General features: G+C 40.2%; 1 protein-coding gene across 5 annotated transcripts in view; it reads left to right on the forward strand.

The window, feature by feature from the left end:
• ELL3 (elongation factor for RNA polymerase II 3) overlaps positions 1-27,880 on the forward strand; it is a 113,140-nt gene that overhangs the window by 49,632 nt on the left and 35,628 nt on the right. For 4 of the 5 annotated variants that reach the window (XR_008892456.1, XR_008892457.1, XM_056572062.1 and 1 more), the window contains exons 3-4: positions 17,071-17,198; positions 22,415-22,578. Coding sequence is in view for 3 of the 5 variants with exons in the window: in XM_056572062.1 (XP_056428037.1) it covers positions 17,071-17,198; positions 22,415-22,578 (292 nt within the window). In the remaining 2 variants the exon portion in view is untranslated. The remainder of the gene's footprint in view (positions 1-17,070; positions 17,199-22,414; positions 22,579-27,880) is intronic. The other variant, XM_056572063.1, reaches the window with a different exon arrangement.

The raw sequence follows: 27,880 nt of genomic DNA on the forward strand, positions 1-27,880 counted from the left end.
TAGTATTACATTATTTCCATTTTGTTAGCATTACACCGTTATAGAACATCATTTTTTGACCAGACAACTCTCCTGTTTGTTAAAATAGTATACAACAACAGGAAATGGGTCTGTTGGCTATTCTTTAGTGAAAAATCTAAATTTAAAGGACACCTTTTAAAAGCTTTGACATTGCAAACATAGAGTCAAGCATTTAATGCTTGGATAAGATTTATGGCTGCATCAGCTGTTTCCTGTTCTGTCTCAATAACCATCATTGCTGAGTATAGTCCAAATTGAGCCGGGTGTCAGAACCATGTGTCTGCTGCGGGAGGCACTTACTTTACTGCTGCCCTTCATCTGTGTGTACTGAGCGCTGCAGTGGAGACCTGAATTTAGCCATCATTGTGTTACTTTGGCAGCGGCTCACTTTAGTGTTTTTAATGTATTTACATGAGTGCGAGAGGGAAAAGCATTTCAACACTTTTAATAGTGTGTACCTAAGACTAACACTAGATTCTCTGCCACTCTTGGCGCTTTAATGTGTTTTCATAGGGAAGTATAGCTGTTGCAATTGTTTAAACGGGATATCTGGGTGCCAGGTTGTTTTAAACAGGCAAAAAAAAAAAAAAAAAAAAAGCATGGCGTTTCAAGTAAGCGGTCCAAGGACTTTATTATACACCATTTTTAATGTTCTATGAATTGATGCCTTTGTTAACATTTCATATGTATTACCTGTTAGTTGTCATAAGTGTTTTCATGAACTTACCATCTCTATGGTTTTGAAACTTTATGTTCTAAGGCAGTGTTTCGCAAACTAGGGTGCCTCCAGCTGTTGCAAAACTACAACTCCCTGCATGCATAGGCTGTCCGGGCATGGTGGGAGTTGTAGTTTTGCAACAGCTGGAGACACACTGGTTGGGAAACACTCTTATAAGGGATAGGAGTTCATCTTACCTTAATCCCTGTATCCATGGACTGTGTAAAAGCTGAATCTCTATGGAGGACATTTATCATTGTATTTAACCTTATTTTTTTTTACTAACATAGTAACACAGTTTATAAGGTTAAAAAACAAACAAGAGTCCATCCAGTTCAACCTAAAACCCCACTATGTTGATCCAGAGGAAGGCAAAACGCCCCCATGAGGCTGATTCCAATTGCCCCATGACAGAGGAAAAATTCCTTTTGCTTATAAGAGGTGCATGAAATGTCGCATGTTCTCCAAAGCACTTTGTTTTGCAACTTAACGCAGTAGGCAAAAAGCTACAAACGATCTTTCAGAAGTCAATTTCAGCTTTCAACTTGAAGTGGTAACCAAGTGCAAATGTTGCAGAAAAAGACATAGATCCCTGAAAAACACTGCATATCGAAACCAGTCCAACACTACCTTTTATAGAGCACTTTAAAAAAAGTAGCAGCTTTTTTTTTTGCAACTGCGCCAAATTTTTCAAACCCCCCCGGAATAGCATGATAAATATTTCTATATAGTATATGACATATATTATAGCATATGACTATAAAACGCACTTTCTAAAGCAACAATGATAAATGTCCCCCGATATCGTCTGCTTAAAAAGTGATGTGGAAATGACAATAAGGTCATGCTGAGGGGACAACAAGCTGTCGCTCCTGCTGAGCTTGGCATGGTGGTCTTTGATAGCAGGAACTATTAAGCAACCCAATATTACATTTTGCTATGTGGACCCCTCTGCTCTATGCTCACCATTTTATATGACCTTGTTTACATCTCCAATAGAGATGCGCAAACTTACAGTAATTCGATTCATCACGACCCTCGCGGCTCGGCGGTGGGCTGGAAAAGGTGGATACAGTCCTAGGAGACTGCACCTTTTCCAGCCCACCGGAGCACCTGAAAGCTGAACTAATTAATGCAGGCTAAAGTCAGCAACTGCCAAGCCGAGAAGTTTATGACGAATCGAATCACTGTAAGTTCGCTCATCTCTAATCTCCATCAAAATATCCGTCTTAGGAGGAGAACAACAAAGCAACTTTGGCACCAGATCTGCTGCCTGCTGGATATCATAGCACCTGATGGTCTCCATTAAATATAAGGCTAGGTTTCCACTTGGTTTTTTTCTGGCAGTTTTTGGAAAACTGCCACTGCAGTTTTTGAGCTATAGCCAGAAATGTATTCAAAAGGAACGACTTATACTTCTCCTCCCTTATGGTTTTGACTTTGGCTCAAAAACTGCAGTGTCAGTTTTCCAAAAACTTCCAGAAAAAAACCATGTGGAAACTTAGCCTTAGGGTTTTCTTAGTTTTTTTGGTATGGTGCTTGGTATTCTACAAAATAAAATAAAACTGTATGCTGAGCTATTGTGCCTGGGATTTTTGTTTGAATCTGTGATGAAGCGTCTAATGGAACTTTGGACACAGATGTGAGAAAGGGGGGCGACATTTTTGTCTATATTGGAACTGGATTGTTGTATACAGCAATCCAGTTCCAATATAGATAAAAATGTCCATTTGTGTCCCTTTGACAAATTTTTATCAGGATACTTTTTTTTGACAGGGCAGACAAATGGACACTCATGGGTCTTTCAGAATCCAATTTTTCATACAATGCAAACGTATCGCCCCCTTTCTCACATCTGTGTCCAAAGTTCCAATAGAAGCTTCATCACAGATTCAAGCAAAAATCCCAGGCACAATAGCTCGGCATATAGTTTTATTTTATAGAATACCAGTGTTACATTATGCGCTCTGGACGCACACACTGGCTGTGAGCGCATGGTCCCGTTACCTGCTGCGAATCCCAGTACGTCACTCACCAGGTGCTTCTCCTGCCCCTTCCTCTGCCTCTCTGCTCTGGTGCGCGTGTCCCCGTCCCCTAGGGCGCCGGAGCTTTAAGATTTAAAGGGCCAGTGCGCCCATTAGTGTAGTACACCTATGGCTCATTGATAAATTCCTCCTTCTACACTTCCCTGCTGGATCTTTGTTGCCTTGTGCTTGAGAGAAAGCATTCCTGAGAGTTGCTTCGCCGTGTATTCTTTACTCTGTGACCTGACCTTGCTCCTCTACCGCCTGCCTACTGACCTCCTGCTACATCCTGACCACATTACTGTGCTTCCAGCCCTGACCTTAGGCTATCCTGACTACAAGCTGCCTTATCCCTCCTGTGCCTCGCATCTCCTCAGCCGCCTGTGTGGTCGAGCAGTGCCAGGAGTAGCGACCTGGGTGCCGCCTGCCACAGAAAGTCCATCTGCTTTGCGGTGGGCTCTGGTGAAAACCAGCGGCACCTTAGACTCTGCTTCCTGGTATGGTCCGAGTCATCTGCCACACAGGTCCAGCGGATCCACATCCACCGGTGTTCCTGTCTTCCTAAACTTGAGTGTTACAACCAGGCACCATACAAAAACCTGTAGGAAACTCTTATAGTAAATGGAGACCATCAGGTGCTGTGATATCCAGCAGGCAGCAGATCTGGCTCCCAAGTTGCCTTGTTGTTCTCCTCCTAAGACAGAGCAGAACAATGGATATTTTGATGTTTTTTTTCCCTCCCTTTCTTGGTTTAGTTCCAATACACACCAAGGGAATAAACTTGTGTCTAGCAAAACATGTGTTACTGCAATCCTTTTCTGTGAAAAAATACTTCATTTTCTTGAAAAATTTCAGGGGTGCCAACATTTACGGCCATGACTATATAAGACAGTAAACTTTAAATGGTAAAAACCTCGGAAAACCTCTTTTTTTTTTATCTGGTTCTACTTAAAACTAGAACACATTCAGTGACATTTAATAAAAAAAAACAAGATATATGTGTGCAATAAATACAGGTGTATGTCCTAATGTCAGTGTTTATGTCCTATGATTTACTATAGCTATAGTGCATTTCCTCCTATATATCTGTTATCGCCCTATAAGGTATTTTATACATTCTTAACAACATGTGTATGTCCGCTTGCAATTTGAGAAGTGTAATTTTGGAGAGATTATAACATGGGTTCACCTGAAGCACACAGAGTCTAGGTAACAGTGAGACAGAAATGTATCTGCAGATACTTGTCTCCTCCTGTACTGCTTTAAATCCAAGGTTTACCTTCATACGTGACCATACTACGTCTGCTTCCTGGATTTATAAATGATGCAGAGTTGTAGAACTGCCTCAGTATTGTACTTTCCATTACATATGCGTTATGCTTGGAAGAATTAAGAAACCCCTGCATTCCTAAAGGTCAGTACAATACCTATTAGGATGTAGCATTTTATTTAGTTATTAGGGATTATAAGATCCTCCTTAACATCTTGCAACACAGTAAACTTTAGTAATACAGTACTCCCAATACAACAATTCCTATATAGCAAATAACTATTAGCCCCGTGGTTTTATATATATATATATATATATATATATATATAACATGTGTAGGGTCTAGTTTAGAAAAAAAGCATCAACAAACCTGTCTGATACTACTACAGCTTCCCATTGTATCAGCTCTAAGTAAATTTTCTAAATCTATGTAAAATTCTATTGGAAAATTGACATATTAAGATTGCCTATTTGGTTTGTGGAGCAGTATTGACGCACCTTTCTTCTGCATCCTTATTACTAATATATGAGAAATAGTATACATACAAGCATAGTCTATGTAAAACATTTAAATTATTGTAAGGTTTCTTCATTACACTTGAGCTTTGAATGACATGACTGTATACAGTGACCCCTCGACCTACGATGGCCCCGACATACGATAAGGCAGCATCAACATACGATGCTTTTGTATGTCGGGGCCATCGCATAAATGGCTATCCGGCAGCGCTGACTGCTTCAGCTGCCGCCGGATAGCCGTTTACGGTGCCCCGTGAGCTCCGGTGATGTCTCTCACCTGTCCTCGGGGCTCCGGTGCGTCCTCTTCGGGATCCTCTGCATCGTCGGCGCTCTCCATCGTCGTCATCACGTCGCGTTCACGCCGTCCCGTCATCCAATAGGAGCGGCATGTGTAACAACGTGATGGCAGCGACGGAGCGTGCAGATGTCGGGGAAGCAGAGGCCTTGCTGGAGCGTCGGGGACGCGGCGACAGTGATGGACGGCGACATCCCAGGCAGCGGTGACGAGCGGTGACGGTCCGGAGCGGTGGGGACAGGTGAGTACAACTTCCTCTAACAGTGGTCTTCAACCTGCGTACCTCCAGATGTTGCAAAACTACAACACCCAGCATGCCCGGACAGCCAACGGCTGTCCGGGCATGCTGGGTGTTGTAGTTTTGCAATATCTGGAGGCCCGCAGCTTGTAGACCACTGTCCTATACTTTACATTGCACGGAACCATCAACATACGATGGTTTCAACAAACGATGGACCGTTTGGAACGGATTACCATCGTATATTGAGGGACCACTGTATTTACCACTCTAAGGGACCATGCATACTATGTATTCAGCGAGGGAATTCCTTGCGGAATTCTGTGATCTGTGCTGCCCAGAATCAGGGTTATGTTAGGCCTCCTTTACATATATGCATTGTAATTTATTTTTTCCCCACCGCCACTGCAGAAACTGCACCGGAGGGAAAATAAGCATGGACTGATCCCATTCATTTGAATCGGAGAGTTCACAATCATCCGGCGTCTCAGTTTAGACGTCAGATGATTGATCTTGCTGGACCGGGACAGACAGGAGAATGCACCTTGCTGCTGCATGCTGCATTCCCCCATCCGGTGAGCACTTCTGGCATCAGTTTTGGCAATTTTCACCCAGTTTTGCTGGAGCCAGATGCCACATATATGTAACTCTAGCCTTAGTGCGGAATTTTCTGCAGAAATTAACCCCTGTAATTCAGAGTCTTATTGACAATGGTGTTTTCTTAGCGGCTGAAAGAATGAACATGTACATTTTTTTCAGTGGAATCCGGATCTGCGTTGGAAGTTCCGCAACAGATTTTCCATATTGTGCACTAAGCAAAAGCCGTTGTGTGCATGAGCCCTATGCCTGGCACATAGTAGCCACATTTTTCTGCACAGTTGTAAATATTTTGGATGCCCTAATATAGTGTTATAAATGTAAATGTATGCCATCTTAGTTAAATCAATAATTTTTCATATCTAATTGCTAATGGATGCTAAATGGAGAATGAACTACCTCTAATTCTTTATCACCCGTAGACCCCACCTAAAGAGTATAATGATAATTAGAAACTGTCTTCCTATTGTAGACTAAGGAATATACTTGAAAATTGCTTATGAAGAATTAGGACAACAGAGACATATATTTCTACACCTCTTTCGTCTTTTTTTCTGAATTTACACACATGATTACTATCAGGAACGTGTGAGCACATGGACTGACATTTATTAAGCGATTTAGTAAAAAATGTTATACTAAAAATGTCGCACAAATGTCGCACCTGCGACTATGCGATTTTTTGTGCGACATTTTGACTGGAAAGCAAGAAAAGCAAGTTTTCCAAAACTTAACTACGTAGTAATAATTTTTAAATGGACTACGGGTAGTCTGGTATTTATTAACTGCGACAGTCGCAACTGTGCAAAAAAAAAAAAAGTTAAAAATTGACTAAATTTACTCCAGCTCAAACATGGAGCAGAAAAAGCTACTACCAAAGTAAAAAAGAAGAAATTGCTTACGTGACAGAAAATTATCAACAGGCTGAAACCAGTTGATAAATAAGTCACACATAAGCAAAAAAAAAGTAAAGAAAAAAGTACTAAAAAAAAGGAATACATAAGCAAACATTGATAAATGTCCCTCATGGAGCTCTATCGGAAAATAATACTGTATAAAAAGGTGAAATAACAGATCTATCAAATTTAGAATTTTCAGCTAACAACCACACTGTAGAATGCAAATGTACAGAAAGATTGGTTAGTATAGTCTAAAAACTCTGTATACTGGATAGAGGATCCATAAATGGATTATTTACACCATTCGGCTGAAAACTTTACCCTTTTAAATTAGTTTGTATTATGCATAATAGTTGTTGACTATGAATTGGTGGATTAATATAACAGTTTTTTATACTGTTGAACCTTCCATTTGACCAATACACCAGGAAACGCTCACAATGTAAGAGCTTTGTAATGTAATTCTCTACGCAAATATAGAATTTACAGTTCTAGACATTGTCCAAGGTCCACATTTGTAAAAAAAAAAGCTCAATAAAACATTTCTTGGTGTATACATGGAACATTAATACCAGACACTATATGAGCATAGTCTAAGGTGCCTTTGGTAGAACACTTAGTTGAATGTGCATGCTTATTTAATAGGGGAAGGGATCTAAGAAAATACATAGACTGAGTTGAAATTGTGAATTCTTAATATATATTGTGTCCCTGTATGTGGTTAAAGGGGACTTTCTACCAACAAAATGTGTCTGTTTACATGGTAGGTGATAGATATTAGATCAATGTTGGGTGATTCCAGTGATGAGTTGCAGCTCCATACAATTATGTTGTCTTATAGGTGACACAGTTTACCTATATACGGTAGTTTTGTGGCCTTTACTGTAATACTTTGCATAAGAACACATCATCAGCTCTCAATATGATCCATAATGCATTATTTTTTTTTCCACTGAAAAATCCTAAAATCCGTTTACAGAATTGTTCTCGTTCCTTTAACCATGCCATTTATATTAGCTCATGTTGTAATACATTAAAATCCATCCAGCGAGCACCTGTTGTATCCAGAATGAAGCAAATGCTGTTGTGTTTTGTATGCTTCATCAGCTTTTGCAGCTTACTGGGTATTTTGCTTGGGCAAGAAGAAAGAAGGTGCAACTCTGGTTATTAGAAGATAATGTAGAGATGGCATCTCAATCTGATTAGGAGGCTTAAGGGTTACTAAGGCAATGTTTGCTCCTCTAGTAACCCACTATACTACAAGTTTACCAATATATTAAGGAGATGGCAGATGACGATGAGAGATAAGCACGTAAGATTACTTGTTCATGATATAAAGTGTGATTAGTAAGGTGAGCAGACATCTTTGGAAAGTGGAGGGTAAAAGGCTCCATAGGGTGTGCAGGCTGTGTGTAAGCTGTCAGGGGGCTCTGTCAGATAGGATGAGCAGAGTCAGCCACTTAGCAGAAAAGCCACTTAAGTAGCTGAGTGTATTCTGTGTCAAGCCCAAGTCTGATGGGAGAGAGACAATTACCCAAACACCTGTACTAAGACATGCATTTCAAGACCAGCCATCTACACTTGTCTTCCAGGACTGCGAGTTGCAGCTTGAATGCTTGTGATAATGCTTAGGACGGTGTAAGAGCCCGGAGCTGGAGACTTGTAGAGGCCTGAATACAGGGAAGCTGGGATGCATGGCCGCTCTGACATGTCATATGCTCTGGTTTAGGGATTAACCATCTCCTGTCTACAAGCATCTGCATCACCACTACTCATTTGTTTTGTGCGTGGATCGTGTTTTCAAGGCAAATGGGATTTAATCCCTCAGTGCATAATACACATCCATGTAAAATAGACTGAGCAACGTATATGGAAATAAATTCTAAACCATAGAATTTTTTGGGTTGGGAGTTGTTTTTGTTTTGTGTTGTTGTTTTTTTCAGATTAAAAACCTTAGCAAAACAAATTATTTTGGTCACAGTAAAACAAGCCCATGAGAATGGGTTGAGTTGCTTGAAAAAATCTATAGCAAAATTACTCACTTCTCTTGCTTCATGGTGTAGATTGCTACTACTTAGTTTCTTTCAAGTTTTCTATGCATTACTGGTTTTGGGTTACAAATACTGACCAAAAAAATTGCTCTGTGAAAGTGGTCTAAAGATTCAAGGTGGAATTCAAAGTAGAGGCTACCAGAGGTCCGTATTTGGTCCATAAAATGGGGTATTCCGGGGGTAGAAAAAAGCCTTAAAAGGATATTTAAAAGGTAGAAAATAGTTTACAATGGACTTGGGGTGCTTTAAAAATAAGCCATACTCACTTCCACCAATCCGTCACAGCTTCTGTTCTGACAGCTTCCAGTCCACGCTGCCCTTTGCTTCTTCATGCTTCCTCTGATTAGTCATCCCTGCAGGAAATGTCCACACTGACTAAGGGGGGGTCACTGCTGCAGTCTGTGACTAGCGGAGTGGGCATTTCCAACAAAGGAAGCATGAATAAGCAGAGAGCAGCAGGGGAGAGAACCAGAATGAGAATCAGAATGGCAGCTGTGATGGGTCAGGGCAAGTGAGTATGTTTTTTTTATATATGTTTAAATGGGCTTTCTAATGTACTTTGTTTAAAAAAAAAAATATGACGTTTTCTATGTTTTATCTGTGTTTAAAATAGCTGCCTATTTGTCCAGAGAACATTTGTATCCAGTAGGAATTAGAAGTGTGGGGTCTGGGGTGTTGCAATGGTGTAGCAGAGTCTGGTGGTATTAACCCTGTTGGGCAAGGTGTTATTAACCCCTGATTTGTCGTGACGCCAGGATGTGGTTGTTTTCTGTATAAGGCCCTGCCGACAACCAACCCAGAAACGGCGGGCAATAAAGGAATGTCCACAGCAGGAATTGTGCAAATAACTGGAACTTTTACTTAAACTTCTTATGAAACAGTCTTTACAGTTATGTAGTTTCTCTAGAGGCAGCCGGGATGCAGGATACCTTACAGGCTTGCTGGGACTTGTAATATTGAGATTTATGCAGGCCACCGTGCTACTAATTGTATACTTGAGTTGAGTAGTAGTCACTAGAATTGTGGATAGAGCTTGATAACTCACGTTTTGAAGTGGCTGCAGGTTCCTTAGGCTTTGGCCTAGGTGAGATGAATTTAGAAGTATATGCTGAGATTGTGCTTGCTTGGTAGTCAGGAACTAAGAGCAGAGAGAGAATTTAGAGACTACAGCCCCTTATATACTAGGGGGGCTGGACTAAAGCCCATTGGTTTCAAAGCCTGGAGGTCCTGTACCCAGGGAACTCTGGATACATCACATGACAGTAGATCACATGACCAAGGAAGGTCCTATACATTTTATACATCTGTACAACCTTTATATGCTAAACTATATGCACACTACATTTACAATGCATTTGTATGAAGCAGGTACTGATGAGCAAGGGGGGGGGGCTGCTGGAGAGCCCTATGAACTGCAGGGACTCTTCCTGAGGGGACTTAGGAAGGGTTCAGGACCATGTCCTGTACCGGGACACCACAGAAGTATATGTCCCTCCTTCATATTTCCCATTCCTCCTGAAACCACTTAAAAAACTACATTAAAATCTACCACAAAAACTGTGTGTTAATTTGCACCAAGAAGACCATATGCATTGGACTTCAATATCTCATATAAATCTTTGGCAACTGTAGTAAATATATCCGTGTGCATAAATATTTGGTAACTGTAGTAAACACACCCCGCAACCATGCATTTCCAACCTTGCCCTTAAACAGGCATTAAAGCCCCATACACATTAGTCCAAATTCAAACATGAGTTTTTTGGGCAGGGTCCTTCAACAGTCTAATGTATGGACTCCCCTCAGACAAATAAAAATTTTGATGGAGAAAAGGGTCAAGCGTTTTTTGGTTTCAGCTGCCTGATGCTGTTGTTTTCTGGGCGATAAGCCACGTCCAAAGCTGTCTGGCAGTTGCTCCTTATTTTCAACACATCATGTGTGGGGATTTGAATGGGATAAAATACACTTGCTAGTTTTGAAAAATAATTGTAAATGGTTTACTGTCAGTAGGTATGGTCTACTAACTTAGGGCAATTGGTGCAAATTTTTGTGCAAATATTTTGGGACAGTTCAAAATTTGGCACAATTTACTGCAACAATCCAGTGTATGAAACGTCCATCTTAATAAATGTGGACTTTGCTAATTTTAGTTTGATCCACGTGTGGAACGTATTTGTAAATATTCTATAGAGATTGGTTACATTAAGTTCTTTGACATCACCATGCAGTGGTCTATAATAATTGTATTTCTAGAGGATTTTTTGTTATAAGGTTCGGGAAAAAAACAAAACTATAATTTCTAAATGCCATTGCTTGAGTCCCTGTACTATTGTGGTCTATCTGTTTCTACCATGCCTGATGTATGGGCTTCTGTCATCTAGGATTAGCTGTCTCATCTATAAAAAACGAGGTGGAACTTTACAGTGTGGAAGTCAGAGGAGGAGAAGATGTGCTCTGTATGTAAAGTGTATAACATCTTCTGATATCGCTGAGGTCTCAGATGGGTTAGCAGCGGAGCACAAACTAATAAATTGTTTGGTTGTCACTAGAAGATTGTGGTGTCATTGATGGGCCCTGATGGCTTCCTGGACATGAATTTGGTTCCTCCAGGCTGACAGTTCACTGACCATGTTTCATAGTATGGGGGTAGACTGTGCCGGGAGCCTACTAGCAGAAATGACACCAAGATAGATTCTTTATCTGTGACTGCAAAAGATGGACTAGTGTTTTTGAAAAAAAAAATACTTTTTTTAATGCTCATTGTGACACATGTGGGACATGTCCTTTTTTTTTTCTATAGCTATTAGGTTCCAAGATTTATGTATTGTTATATAAGGACTTGAGAAGCTAGTAACTTAGGCAGATGTAACTCAATTAATAGATATACATACATAGAAAGGCAGTCATAATTCTTATCTGTGGAATGATGTACTCCAAGGGTGTGTTCACACGTGCATATTTTTGTTGCAGATTTGCTGCTGCAGATTTTGCTGCCCATTGAGGTCAGCATACATAGTATACAGTATACATATTAGTATACATTGCATTCAGAAAGTCTACTTATTTTTGTTACATTTTGTTACATTAAGGAATTGTACTTAAAAAAAAAAAAAAGGTCAAGTTTTCCCTATCAATCTGCACTCATTACCTCATAATGAGAATGTGAAAACAGAATTTTAGACCGTTGCTATGACGCTTGAAATGTATCTCTGGGTCGTTCCATCTCTGAGATGTTTCTACACCTTGATTGGAGTCACCTGTGGTAAATCCAGATGATTAAACAGGATTTGTAAAGACACAGCCCTGTTTATACAAAGTCTCACAGCTGACAATGCATATAAAAAACAAGCAATGAGAAGAAAGAACTGCATGTAGAGCTCAGACATGATTTAGTGGAGTCACATTTTAAGTAGGATATAAAAACAATTCTACTGTACTGAAAGTTCCCAAGAGCACAGTGGCCTCTGTAATTCTTAAATGGAAGAAGTTCTAAATAACCAGGACTCTTCCTAGAGCTGGCTGTCCCACCAAACTAAGTAATCAGGAGATAAGAGCCTAGATAAGAAACAGGAGCAAAAACCCAATGAGCTGAACGAGCTTTAATAGGGTTATCCAGGAATTTTTAAAAACTGAGCAAATTTCTTTCAAAAACAGCTCCACGTCTGACCAGGTTGTGTGGTATTACATTCACTTCAATGTAACTAAGCTGCAGAACCACACCCAACCTGGAGACAGACTGGGAGCGTTTTTGAAAGAAATTAGCTCTGTTTTTCTATTCCTGGATAACCCCCTTTACAGATCCTGTGTGCAGTTCCTTTAAAGGGTAGCTCCCACCATCCTATTTTATTTCTGTCCCTGCCTATTGCCAATCTATCCCTAACCTCCTCCCTGCTTTTAATTTTTCTTTTTACTATATTAAAAATAACTTTTTGTCTGCCTGGTAGTGTGCTCACTACCAGGCAGACTTCCCCAGCAGGCACCACGTCACTGATGCCTGCTGGGGACAACACTTCCGCCCTTAGTTTATCTACACAGGGTGCCTCCAGTTGTTTCACCACTACAACTCCCAGTTTGCCCTGACATCTATAGGCAGTGAAACAGCTGGAGGCACCCTGTATAGATAAATTATAAGTTAGTGCCATGCGGTGCTACGGCGCTAGCCCGTTCCCTCCATCAAAGCCCCCCCCCCATACCCCGTTCCCTCCATCACAACCCCCCCCTGCCCGCCCGCATACCCTGTTCCCTCCATCGCATACCCCGTTCCCTCTTACTTACAGATACTGCAGAGTCCGGCAGCGGGCGTGCAGGGGCGGCGACGACACGTGCGGGAGGAGTGGCCCCCCAGCCAGTGGCCGGGGAGCCAATGCGCTCGCTCCCGCCTGTCTGATTGACAGGCAGGGAGCGTGAACAGCCTAAATGAAAAAGGACTGATTGCCAGGCCAAAATCAGTCCTTTTTCAGGCATGATGTCACGCCAAGCTGCAGCCGGCCACTAGGAGGGAGACCCCTAGTTAATAAAGGAGCATAAAGGCTTGTAAGAGGATAGATTTTCTGTTTCACTTGCATGTTATTTGCCAACAACTGTTATCTAAAATGGTTGATATGAATTTTTATTGTAGCCTATAAAGTCCAGAAGAACATGAGATTTTGGTGATAGAATAAGAAAATGTGCCTATGGCGGCCATTTTGTTTTAATGGTTCCTATTCAAGATTTTATATCACTTCTGCAATAACACACTTGCAAGTGCTTTTGTCTGCAGCCCATGATTTTCTCATTCATGTCGGTCCCTCCCAAGGCTCTCGCTCTTCTAATTGTGATCTCCCTTGTGCTCATCTGTTTACAGATTGAAGGCCCTAGTGAATATGTTGCCTAATTGTTGGCTTATCCAGGGCAGCATCTGGATAGGCCCCCAAAGGGGATTCATAGACGTTTCTAACACTTGCACAGCAGGTTCATTTAAGCTAAGACTCTTTCCAATCCAACCCTGACTTTCCACCAAAGGACGTGCTTGCTCTTCTGTCATGGTTAAAAAAGTGTCTGAGTATTAGACATAATGGGGGAGATTAATAAAAACCTGTGCAAAGGAAAAGTGGAACAGTTGCCCATAGCAACCAGATTGCTTCTTTTATGTTAAAAAAAAAAAAAAAAAAGGCCTCTGACACATGAACAAAGCAACTGCACCACTTTTCCTCTACACAGGTTTTATTTAAAGGGTACTTTAGTGGAAATTATTATTTCTTTTAAATCAACTGGTGAAACTGGAAATTCAAAAAGAAAAGAACTTCCTCTGTAGTATACAGCAGCTGATTAGTACTCGAAGGATGAAGATTTTTTAATAGAAGTAATTTACAAATCTGATTAACTTTCTGGCACCAGTTGATAATAAAAAATTGGTTTTCCACTGGAGTTCCCCTTTAATCTCCCCCAATATGCGTGTGCTTTTGTTGTGTAGTGAAGACATATAATGTATAGATAAGTCACAATAATTTTTATGCATGATGCCTGTAGTTTATAGGTCTTTCTATATTTTGGAATTGTGTGGAATATGTGTATTGTTGTAATAAAACCATTATTTTCAGATGATGGCCCAATATATGTCCTACTAACCTTGGTGGATAGATTACAGTTGTTAGTAAGTTTTTAGTAAAATTGAAGCTCTACCTATACCTTGACTATATAGTTAACAAATGTAAGGTCTATAAGCTTTTTAATATTCCTTTATTGTCTTCTGTTTTAATTTACTTCTTGAGTTTTACTGTATCTAGTATAGAGCGAAAATTATTTTTGGTACATGGCTGTTGTTAGTGGTTCTTCCATTGTTATTATGTGGTACATAAAATGTATAGTGGTGCTTTTGTAAATGGACTGTGAGTCAAATCACCATCACAGTGATTTATAACCCAATTCCGCAATAATTTACTGTCGATTGATTTAAATGGGATTCCCCAGTCCCTTTTAGACATTCTACAACAATATAAGACCAATCTTATATTTTGCTGAATTTGTGGTGGAATCCAATTGAAATAATTGGGGCAAATCCACAATCCTGTTCAGCAAGCTTTGTTCCGCTGCAGATTTAAGGTATGTTCACACAGCGGAAATTTGTTCGTGTGAACATACAGTCATGGCCGTAAATGTTGGCAACCCTGACATTTTTTGAGTATTTCTCATAGAAAAAGGTTGCAGTGACAGATGTTTTGCTATACACAAAACCAAAAAAGGAAAGAAAAAAAGCTAATTGGACATAATGTCACACCAAACTCCAAAAATGGGCTGGAGAAAATGATTGGCACCTTTCAAAATTGTGGAAAAATAACATTGTTTCAAGCATGTGATGCCTCTTTAAACTCACCTCGGGAAAAGTAACAGGTGTGGGCAATATAAAAATCACCCCTGAAAGCAGATAAAAAGGAGAAAAGTTCACTTAGTCTTTACATTGTGTGTGTCTGTGTGTTCCACACTAAGCATGGACAACAGAAAGAGGAGAAGAGAACTGTCTGAGGACGTGAGAACCAAAATTGGGGGAAAAATATCAACAATCTCAAAGTCCATCTCCAGAGATCTAGATTTGCCTTTGTCCACAGTGCACAACATTATCAAGAAGTTTTCAACCCATGGCAATGTAGCTAATCTCCCTGGTCGTGGATGGAAGAGAAAAATTGATGAAAGGTGTCAACGAAGGATAGTCCGGATGGTGGATAAGCAGCCCCAAACAAGTTCCAAATATATTCAAGCTGTCCTGCAGGCTCAGGGAGCATCAGTGTCGGTGAAAACTATCTGTCAACATTTAAATGAAATGAAACGCTATGGCAGGAGACCCAGGATGACCCCACTGCTGACATAGACATAAAAAAGCAAGGTTACAGTTTGTTAAAATGAACTTGAGTTAGCCAAAATCCTTCTGGGAAAATGTCTTGTGGACAGATGAGAACAGGATAGAGCTTTTTGATAAAGTACATAATTCTACTGGGAAAAAGAAGGACGGGTATCCGGCTCCCAGGCAGTTAAAATTCCAAACTTTAATGCAAAATTGTTATAAAATCATACAGGTGGAACAATTGTGAGAAAAAAACAAAGGATAAAAGCACAAACGAAACGCCAACGCGTTTCGACCTGTCAACAAGTCTTAATCATGGCTTAATCAGAAGCCATGATTAAGACTTGTTGACAGGTCGAAACGCGTTGGTGTTTCGTTTGTTCTTTTATCCTTAGTTTTTTCTCACTATTTTTCCACCTGTATGATTTTATAACAATTTTGCATCAAAGTTTGGAATTTTAACTGCCTTGGAGCCGGATACCCGTCTTTCTTTTTCCTTGGAGTTTCTGCACCTGGAGTCCCGGCTCTAGTGTTTCCATCCAAGCTTCCACATCAATTCCCGCTGCTGCTGCCAAATCCCTATAGATTGGAGGGGTGAGCTGGTTCTTTTTGTGCTCTTTCACACATCATTCTACTGTTTACCAAAAATGGAATGAGGCCTACAAAGAAAAGAACACAGTATGTACAATGAAATATGGTGGAGGTTCAATGATGTTTTGGGGTTGTTTTGCTGCCTCTGGCACTGGATGCCTTGAATGTGTGCAAGACATCACGAAATCTGAGGATTACCAATGGATTTTGGGTCGCACTGTACAGCCCAGTTTCAAAAAGCTGGGTTTGCATCTGAAATTTTGGGTCTTTCAGCAGGACAATGACCCCAAACATACATCAAAAAGCACCCAGAAATGGATGGCAACAAAGCGCTGGAGAGTTCTGAAGTGGCCAGCAATGAGTCCAGATCTAAGTCCCATTGAACACCTGTGGAGAGATCTTAAAATTGCTGTTGGGAAAAGGCGCCCTTCCAATAAGAGAGACTTGGAGCAGTTTGCAAAGGAAGAGTGGTCCAACATTCCGGCTGAGAGGTGTAAGAAGCTTATTGATGGTTATAGGAAGTGACTGATTTCTGTTATTTTTTCCAAAGGGTGTGCAACCAAATATTAAGTTAAGAGTGCCAATAATTTTGTCCAGCCCATTTTTGGAGTTTGGTGTGACATTGTGTCCAATTTGCTTTTATTCCTCCCTTTTTGGGTTTAGTTCCAATATACACAAAGATAATAAACATGTGTATAGCAAAACATGTGTTACTGCAATCATTTTCTGTGAGAAATACTTTATTTTCTTTAAAAAATGTCAAGGGGTGCCAACATTTACGGCCATTACTGCCATATTGACATGCAGCCAATGTGAAATCTATACCACAGGTCAGCTTCCACTTCAGATTTCTTCCTGCAGTGTGTGGTTGACATTTTCACTATCCATTATCTGTTGTGCTGGTACTGTTAAGTACTGTGCAGAAAATCCATGTCATATCTTCAATGTGTGGCCATACCTTGACAGTTTCTAAAACAAATATTATAAGTCTTCTGCAATTTAACAAGATTTTTTTTTATATAACCAACAGTACATCAAGATTCCTTCTCCCATCTCTGGTTCAGATGACAGAGTTCGGGTCTTTGCCTTCTACCTCTCTAGAGAGATTAAAGATAAACCTCAGTCAAGTTTCGAGTGCATTAGACAGGGCACCTCATGGTGAGAACAACAGTTTTTTTTTTTTTTACCTTTTCCTCTTTAGTAAGAATGTTCTATGTATTTTGTGAGAGATTCTGAGCAGTTTTAAAGGAAATCTATCATCGGTTTCACCTGCACTAGCATATCGGTACAGACAGGTAGTGCAGATGACACTCATGACAACCATACTTACCTGGTCCCATTCCGTGCTCTGGTTCTACCGCAATCTTTTGCTGTATCTTCCGTCCTGGAGTCGACTTGGAGTATAGGCGGAGCTTAATGACGTTACTACTTCTGTTTGCTAGCAGCAGGACCCAGCAGTGAAGCAGCAGAGGTGACGTCACCAAGCTCTGCCCATGCTCCAGGTGTCACCTGCACTACCTGTCTGTACTGACAGGTTAGTGCAGGTGAAACTGATGACAGATTTCCTTTTGAAGTGTATCTGTAAAAATAATAATTTTGACGTCCTGGAAACATGTGAAAAGTTTTTTATTGGTAAAGGTCTGAGTTTTTAGACCTTAATTGATCACAAGAATAACCCACAGACTTGTATTATGAAACCATCACAGATCCAGGAGAGAAGCACTAAACACACATTTGTATTAGCTTAAAAGTTTTTTCTAATAATAATGCCCCTAAGGTCTATAGACAAAGCTGTTCATAAAGTGCATGGCCATGAAACTTAACCCAATAATTGTCATGAATTTGAAAGGTCTGACTGACCCACGTTGTTGTATACATGGACCGGTTCCTCCTGGGAGCTGCTTTTTTTCTCTTCTGCTTATATGAGTCTTCTTAATATTGAAAGACTTTTCTTTTTTTTTTTTAAGAAAAATAAAATTTTTAAAGGAAATCATGCAGAAGTCCTAATACTTCGGGACCCCACTCTTCTAACCAAAGTGGAGAGCTGCTAACAAATAGTGCTTTCTGCATTGACAGACTCACCCTGGACATGTATGTGGCTTGCTCACCTATCCCCATGAGTGTAATGAGTAGTGATAAGCGGCATAGGCCATATTCGAATTTGCGATATTTCGCGAATACAGTATATGGACGATTATTCGTCATATATTCGCTAAATTCGCAAATTCGTTATATTCGTTTTATTTTTTGTGCATATGCGAAAATATATGCGCATATTCGCGAATATTAAGCCCTCCCTTCTTTAATGGTATAGGGAACTGTGACTGGTGCATTGACTCTGTGATATTTTGCCCATTGAAACCAATAGGCCCATTGTGGTCTATGGGGACCTCAAGCCATGTAAAACAGTATGCTAAGCAGGACCATCTTGGCAGCACAGTGGATGGGAGACCTCCACTGGTTCAAGGCCCTGGGTGGGACAGAGTTTTACAGTGTTGTGGCTTAACCTTACTTTCCCGGAAAGATTGCTTCTTTAATTTTTCACAAGGCCTCTGCAAAATGAAAGAAGCGATCTGATTGGTTGCTATGGGCAACTCAGAAACTTTTCCTGGAAAAGTTTCTGAGTTGCCCATAGCAACCAGACTACTTCCTTCATTTTTCAGACACCATTTCAAAAATGAAGGAAGCAATCTGATTGGTTGCTATGGGCAACTGCACAACTCTTCCTCTACACTGGTTTTGATGAATCTCCCCCATAGAGGGAGATTTATCAAAACCTGTCCAGAGGAAAAGTTTCTGAGTTGTCCATAGCAACCAATCAGATCGCTTCTTTCATTTTTCAGAGGCCTTTTCAAAAATGAAGGAAGCAATCTGATTGGTTGCTATGGGCAACTGCACAACTCTTCCTCTACACTGTTTTTCCGCATATGCGCATATTTGCGAATATTGAGTCCTCCCTTCTTTAATGGTATAGGGAACTATGACTGGTGCATTAACTCCATGATTTTTTGCCCATTGAAACTAATAGGCCCATTGTGGTCTATGGGGATCTTACACCATGTAAAACAGTAAGCTAAGCAGGACTGTCTTGGCAGCACAGTGGATGGGAGACCACCATGGGTTTGAGTCCCGGGGTGGGACAGAGTTTTACAGTGTTGTGGTTCAACTTTACTTTCCTGGAAAAGCAGCTGAGTTGCCCATAGCAACCAATCAGATCATTTCTTTCATTTTTCACAAGGCCTCTGCAAAATGAAAGAAGCTATCTGATTGGTTGCTATGGGCAACTCAGAAACTTTTCCTCTGGACAGGTTTTGATTAATCTCCCTCTATGGGGGAGATTCATCAAAACCAGTGTAGAGGAAGAGTTGTGCAGTTGCCCATAGCAACCAATCAGATTGCTTCTTTCATTTTTGAAAAGGCCTCTGAAAAATTAAGGTAGCAATCTGGTTGCTATGGGCAACTCAGAAACTTTTCCAGGAAAAGCTGCTTAGTTGCCCATAGCAACCAATCAGATTGCTTCTTTCATTTTGCAGAGGCCTTGTGAAAAATGAAAGAAGCGATCTGATTGGTTGCTATGGGCAACTCAGAAACTTTTCCTCTGGACAGGTTTTGATAAATCTCCTTCTATGGGGGGAGATTCATCAAAACCAGTGTAGAGGAAGAGTTGTGCAGTTTCCCATAGCAACCAATCAGATTGCTTCTTTCATTTTTGAAAAGGCCTCTGAAAAATGAACGAAGCAATCTGGTTGCTATGGGCAACTCAGAAACTTTTCCAGGAAAAGTTTCTGAGTTGCCCATAGCAACCAATCAGATCGCTTCTTTCATTTTGCAGAGGCCTTGTGAAAAATGAAAGAAGCAATCTGATTGGTTCCTATGGGCAACTCAGTAGCTTTTCCAGGAAAGTAAAGTTAAACCACAACACTGCAAAACTCTGTCCCTCCCAGGAACTCGTACCCATGGGGGTCTCCCATCCACTGTGCTGTCAAGACGGTCCCACTTAGCTTACTATTTACATGCCGTGAGATCCCCATAGACCACAATGGGCCTATTGGTTTCAATGGGCAAAAAAATCACAGAGTTAATGCACCAGTCACAGTTCCCTATACCATTAAATAAGGGAGGACTCAATATTCGCGAATATGCGCATATATTTTCGCATATGCACATGAAATTTCGCATATGCGAAAAAAATACGAATATTCGTAATTACAAATATATAGTGCTATATTCGTTATATTCGCGAATTCGCGAATATGCGATATTTGCGATTAAAATTCGAATTGCGAATATTCGCGAGCAACACTAGTAATGAGTACCATTACAGTACGTTTACCCTGCATTTGGTGTTATTATTAGGTACAGCAGGGAAAATATATGTCTGACTGCAGTTTTCACCTGTGATATTAGCTGTTGACAGGGGATTCAGAAGCCATTCACATTGTCAGCTCTGTCGCCAGGCCAGCTTCATTTTGTGTTGCAGTAAGACAACTTTTTTTGTATGGTCACACTGTTTCCTGTTTATTTATCACATGTGTTTTTGTGTTTTTCTTGTTTTTGTTCACCTTGGTGTTAAACACCTAAACCAGCGAGAAAGGAGCTAAAGCCACTGACCAAGAAGGCAGACTGCAAACAGCTTATTAGCCTTAAGACTAATAAAATGAATAGGCAGCTACATCAGAGTACAACATTATGAGAACTATTGAAATATTGGTACATTATTTTTTTTACTTAGCATCAGGTTTTCCGATCACAACCTAGTGATGGTCTATCCTAAGAATAGGCCATCAATAGCTAACAGAGGCCATGTACCCAATCAGCTGTGTGATAAAGCCGTGGGGCCAGAAGCAGATGGTTCTGTTCTCTGTGTAGTGGCAATTGTTACTGCAGCTTTGTTCTGATTAAAGAGAATGGGAGCTAAGCTGCAATAACACAACAAGGCCACTGCACAGTAAACTTAGCTGTGTATGCGGCCACTATGGCTCTGGAAAATAGCTGATCTGTGGGGGTGCTGGGTTTGGCCTTGACTGATCAGATTTTGACTATCCTGCGGATAGGCCATTATAAAGTAGATACTGGAAAACCGATTAAAAAAATATACATCAGTATAAAATACTTTGTATAAAATATTATCAATGGAAGAGTTACATGACAAACCATGGTCGTTGTCAGTGTATTGACTATAATATCTGCTCAGTCTTATAGTACAGAAGAAAACAATTCAAAGAGAAGATATAATGTAGAAGGAGAAAATGTCACATAGCTTCTATCCTTTAAACAGTTATATGTTTACTAACAGCTGAGCCCTTTCTTCCAGTTTTGCAATCTGTAGCAGAAATACATAGCTTAGACAGCAATTCTGTGTGCATGAGTTGTAGTATATCTATGGTATATTCAAAACAACTTTGGACAAATCAATTCTTCTTGGCTGGATGTGTTGACTCAGGGGCATAGCTATAGGAGTGCAGAAGTAGCAGTCCCCAGGGCTCTGGTGGTTGAACAGACCCTAGGCTTCTCTGCCATTTAAGAAGGTATCAGTGTTATAAATGGCACATGGTAGGTGGGGCCCTGTTACACATTCTGCATTGGGCCCCAGAGCTCTAAGTTACTCCTCTGCAGTCATATTGTCACAAACACTCTCATGAAATTAGGGATGTGCGATATGATGGGACAAACCAGCTTATTTTTGCTAAAGATACATTATGTTATTATAACCTTTGGTCCAATACAGTTAAAGGGGTACTCCGGTGGAAAACTTTTTTTTTTTTATCAACTGGTGCCAGAAAGTTAAACAGATTTGTAAACTACTTCTATAAAAAAAATCTTAATCCTTTCAGTACTTATTAGCTGCTGAATACAACAGAGGAAATTATTTTCTTTTTGGAACACAGTGCTCTCTGCTGACATCACGAGCACAGTGCTCTCTTCTGACATCTCTGTCCATTTTAGGAGCTGTCCAGAGCAGCATATGTTTTCTATGGGGATTTTCTCCTACACTGGACAGTTCTTAAAATGGACAGAGATGTCAGCAGAGAGCTGTTCCAAAAAGAAAATAATTTCCTCTGTAGCATTCAGCAGCTAAGAAGTACTGGAAGGATTAAGAATTTTTTTTAATAGAAGTCATTCACAAATCTGTTTAACTTTCTGGTATCAGTTGATTAAAAATAAATAAATAAATTTCCACCAGAGTACCCCTTTAAGTAGGGCCAGTATTGCCCCAGAGGAGGTCTATAGAAGGTAGTGCCCCCATATACTGTTTGTAATTGTATAATAACATTTGACAGCATTCTTGTTATGTTTTTTTTTCCAGTTTTTCTAGCTTCTGAGATTAATATACATTATAAAGATATCTAATAGTTCTTCAATGTCTGCTCTAGGACTGGAGAGAAACAGCTGACTTGCATTGGCACTATACAGGATAAAATCACCGTTTGTGCTACTGATGAATCCTACCAGTTAACACGTGACCGCATGTCTCAGGTAGAGAAGGAAACATGGAGCAGGACTGCCATTGAGATCAAGCCTGAAGCATCGCACCGAAGTATGTATCAATGATAACCAGTGCAGTGGGACTGGGTACATGTCTACAGTAGTTGGTTTCTAATTTAGTTATTTGGAATAGTAATGCAACATGTTTAGTCCCAAAGATTTCTTGTAAATATATATTGTGACCTGGGAGATCACTGATATTAGGCTCTGTTCACATCATGTTTAGAGCCATGACTTTACATCAAATGGATGGAAGGCTGAGATGTATCCCACTGTATTGGCATTCAGTAGTCCTTCCTTAGGATACATTACTATATAGTGCCTATTGAAAAAAACAAAACATATACTGTCCCGTATAGTTTTTCTCTATAACTGTATGGAATAACAGACCTAGTGGCCCTCATTTACTAAGAGTGTTGTGTAGGTTTCTTTGTGGGTTTTAATTCCCTACAATTTATTTTCCACAGTATTTACTAAGGTTTCCCTACATTTTCTACTTTCCCTACACTTTGCTTTTTTTACACATGTTCTGATCTGTAGGGTTTTCCTCAGCTCAAATCCACTACATTTTATGTGGAAACTTGAGTAAATATGTAGTTTTTTTGTGAAAATGTTGGGGAAACGCCCCTTTTCAGAGACCACGCCCCTTTCCCATCAGCGACGCCCCTTTTCCGGGTTTTCTTAGCAAAATGGAGAGTGGGTCGGGGTATTTTCAATTCTGCCGCAAATTCTGGCACAAAATCTGGCGCAGACAGAATTTCTGGTGCAATGCGACAGAATCTGGAGCACAACCCAACATAACATGTCGAGTTTGCATTAGTAAATGAGGGCCATTAGGTTATATATAACATAGTATACTATGGTATTTCATTCCTCAAAAAAGGTGTACCAATGTATACCAATCTGACAGAGGCCGACAGGACACTTTTTCAGGGAATCTCTGCAAACAGATTTATGGGTTTGACCTTCTCACTAGTAAGCTGTTTCTCCCAGGTATACTATATAGATGGTCAGCAGGGTCAAGTAAGGTGCTATATGTGTGTGTCTCTATTTACACAATCCCTAGTGTGACGTCTAATCCTTCTTTATAATCCTTCCTTTTACAGAACAATGCTGGTTCTCATAACATAGTTTGCACATATAAATAAATACCTTTTGTACTAAGGAGACTTCCAATGCATCATGTAGATCTACTCCTAAATTAACACAATTCCCTTCACACAACAATCTACTATGACATAGAAAACTCATCTATGTCGTTTTTATGAATTTGCCATTCTATTCTGTTCTTTAAGAAATTAACAATTGTATTATTAAAGATACTTTTCATAGAAGTTTGATATGTTGTGTTGTCGAAAAAGATTCAGTAGAATGTATTTATTCATTCAAAGTTCTGGGCACAGGTGTCCAGTGGGTGGTCTTCATCACTGATTGACATTCATCTTTGTATACTGGACTGCCCCCTGGACTCTTAAAACCATGATTAGTACAGATGTAAAGACATTGATTTCAAATCATACAAAACTATATATCCATCTGCTCAGCTCTTCTATCCTCCCTTACATGATGCTACCAGATCAGACTGCTTCTTTGATGCAACAGGTTTCCTTCTATGTGACTTTGTCACAAGATAATTTTTGTTGATTTTTTATTTTTATTTTTTATAAATCATTATACTATTTGGCATACATGAATCCAGGGGATTGGCTGCTGTATATACTTTATTTACATGCTTCTTTTACAGAAAACATACTTGCAGATATTCCCCACAAAACTTTGAACGTCTTCCTGTCATTACTCATTGCTCTAGGGAACATTCTTTGTAACGTTAGGACCTCTTGTGTAATATTGTACTTATCTAGTTTTATAACTTTTTAGGCTGGGTTCACATCACGTTTTCAGCCATACGGGACCGCATACGGCTGGGGGGAGCTAAAACCGGGTGCTCCCGTATGCCGCCCGTATGTAATTCATTTCAATGAGCCAACCGGAGTGAAACGCTGATTACAGTCGGCTCATTTTTGCCCCGTATGCGGTTTCCCACCGGACCTAAAACCGTGGTTGACCACTGTTTTAGGTCCGGTGGAAAACCGCATACGGGGCAAAAATGAGCCGACCGGAGTCAGCGTTTCATTCCGGTCGGCTCATTGAAGTGAATTACTCTCTGCTGACATCTCTGTCCATTTTAGGAACTGTCCAGAACAGAATATGTTTGCTATGGGGATTTCCTTTTACTCTGGACAGTTCCTAAAATGGACAGAGATGTCAGCAGAGAGCACTGTGCTCATGATGTCAGCAGACAGTTCTGTGTTTCAAACGGAAAATAATTTCCACTGTTGTATTCAGCAGCTAATAAGTACAGGAAGGATTAAGATTTTTTTATAGAAGTAATTAAATAACCAGTTGATTTAAAAAAAAAGTTTTTCACCGGAGTACCCCTTTAATACACCATTGCTACATCCCTGTGGAAGTCCTGTAGAATATTTCTGGTAGTGCTTACAGCAGTGTTTCCCAACCAGGGTGCCTCCAGCTGTTGCATAACTACAACTCCCAGCATGCCCGGACAGCCAAAGGCTGTCCGGGCATGCTGGAAGTTGTAGTTTTGCAACAGCTGGAGGCACCCTGGTTGGGAACCACTGGCTTACAGACCAGGTGTAACATTATCTGTGTGGGCTTTACCTGTTGATAAGGATGCAAAAGGCACATGAGTTCACAGGAAAGAAATGAAAACCCTATCTTACACTACTGACTGACTATTTGTGTATTTGTTCTGTCAAAAGATACTGTAGGAGGTGTCAGTATTACAGGGCAGATGTGTCATGATAAAGTGGTGTTTGCTATAGGGGCAGAGTAATTGTAGTCCATATGGTATACGGCTGTTCACTGAACGGTGCATTCATGCCTTGAACTGATGATTCATTTATGAGTGGGAAATCAAGACATATGTTTTCCGTACAGTTTAGGTGCCAATATTAGCACAGCCTTCACCTTCTATGAAGGATTTACTGTCATTCGGTTAAGCTAAAAATTCGTACAGTTGGCTTCAGTGGATTAGGTACAAGCTGTGATGAACATAGACACACAATGGATTTAACTGCTGATATGAAGGATTTCCTAGAACCCTGTTCTACAAGCTTAGATAGAAGCTTTTGAGAAAGTGATGGATGCATGTAATGAAGGCTGAGTGACGCATGCCTCCCACATTTAATGGTATTAAAGTCCTCCATATAGCCTCTCACCCATCTATCAAGGACCCGCTGGACTTGGAAAATCAAACACAGGCACTATTATTTTATTTGTAAAGATGAGGCAAACTCATACAGAAGGAAATGTTCTACATTTAAGAATTGAGTGGTTATAATGCTACACTTAAAGATAAGCGTAAAAGAGTCAGCTAAGTTAAGGCAACCTACCACTATTTTGCAGCACGATCTTACCATTCGTCGCTCATTATTTGCAATGCTGTAAATGCTGAAATTCCTGCAACAAATCTGGTGCATGTGAATATACCAAAGTATGTTGCAGCAAAACCACCCTCACACAGGCCTTCAGTTAGTTGGTGTATTTTAACGTTACTTTGTTCCCTACGGCACCATCTAATGCCATGTGGGCAGTACAGGAGGGGCCATTAATATGGGATACACCTTAATAAAATGGGAATGGTTGGTGATATTAACTTCCTGTTTGTGGCACATTACTATATGTGAGGGGGGAAACTTTTCAAGATGGGTGGTGACCATGGCAGCCATTTTGAAGTCGGCCATTTTGAATCCAACTTTTGTTTTTTTAATAGGAAGAGGGTCATGTGACACATCAAACTTATTGGGGATTTCACAAGAAAAACAATGATGTGCTTGGTTTTAATGTAACTTTATTCTTTCATGAGTTATTTACAAGTTTCTGACCACTTATAAAATGTGTTCAATATGCTGCCCATTGTGTTGGATTGTCAATGCAACCCTCTCCTCCCACTCTTCACACACTGATAGCAACACCGCAGGAGAAATGCTAGCACAGGTTTCCAGTATTTGCTGATATCCATGTTTCTTTTTGTGTAAATGGATCTTTCACTAAAAACCAACAGCAAAATGAAACATATTTCTTTTTTTTGTGCCATATTGTATGAAAACAGTCCTTCCAAACTTTCAGTGGCCACTCAATTGCTGTATATGGGATTTCTGAAAAGACTTGGAGGGGCTTTTCTTACCTGAACTTTACTGAACAGTGCTAATGTAAATACTCTTATATCATGATAGATACAGTAAATAGATAGATAGATAGATAGATAGATATACAGCAACAGAAGAATGCAGCAGCACACTGCCAGCACAAGGATATAGGTGAAACATGAACATGCAGATAAAACATGGAGAGCTATACAGCTATGGTGTAATAGATGCAAATGTGAAACTATGAGATAGTGAGGAACTTAGCTCGCAAATTTGCCGGTGGTCAAATAGCTTGGACCATCCCACCGCGATAAGGTGGCCTCATTGGGATGGACCCTACACTCTATCAGGTGTGTATATAAGGTGTCTTGGATGTTCCAGATCCTGCCATGCTTACTGAACTGTTCACACAGAGGCATATTCACAGTGTAGGGTCTGTCCCAATGAGGCCACCTTATCGCAGTGGGACGGTCCAAGCTATTTGACCGCCGGCGGAGACAAATTTGCGAGCTAAGTGCCTCACTATCTCATAAGTTCACATTTGCATCTATTACACCATAGCTGCATAGCTCTCCATGTTTTATCTGCATGTTCATGTTTCACCTATATCCTTGTGCTAGCAGTGTGCTGCTGCATTCTTCTGTTGCTGTATATCTAGCCTAGTAGCGTGCACCTGCAGGCCAGGTCCATATAATAGTTTGGTATCAACTAAAGTGCTGGCTGACTTATTCTTTGTCTAGATAGATAGATAAATAGATACATAGATTTAAAAAAATTCCAAGAAAAACAGCACATCCAAAATTTTAGTCTTTCAGAAGAGGTATAGGACTGCGGTTATTAGGTCCAGAGCAGTAGCCAAAGGATAAGCGCAGCACACCAAATGTATCCAATGAAAAGTGGTCGTGTATTCCATAGTGCAGAAAAAAAGCAGACAACGTTTCAGTAGTCTCACTTGAGAAAGGAAACTTGAGGCTACTGAAATGTTGTCTGCTTTTTTTCTGTACCATGGAATAAACACATTAGATCGGATACACTTATCTCTTGGCTAGATAGATAGACAGATATGAGATGATAGATAGATAGATAGATAGATATGAGATGATAGATAGACAGATATGAGATTATAGATAGATAGATGGATACAAAACCAAAAAAGTTCAATGCAGCACTCTCTAGTAGTGAAAA

This window comes from Hyla sarda, chromosome 4 (genome assembly GCF_029499605.1).
Source record: "Hyla sarda isolate aHylSar1 chromosome 4, aHylSar1.hap1, whole genome shotgun sequence".
In the NCBI taxonomy this organism is placed as follows: domain Eukaryota; kingdom Metazoa; phylum Chordata; class Amphibia; order Anura; family Hylidae; genus Hyla; species Hyla sarda.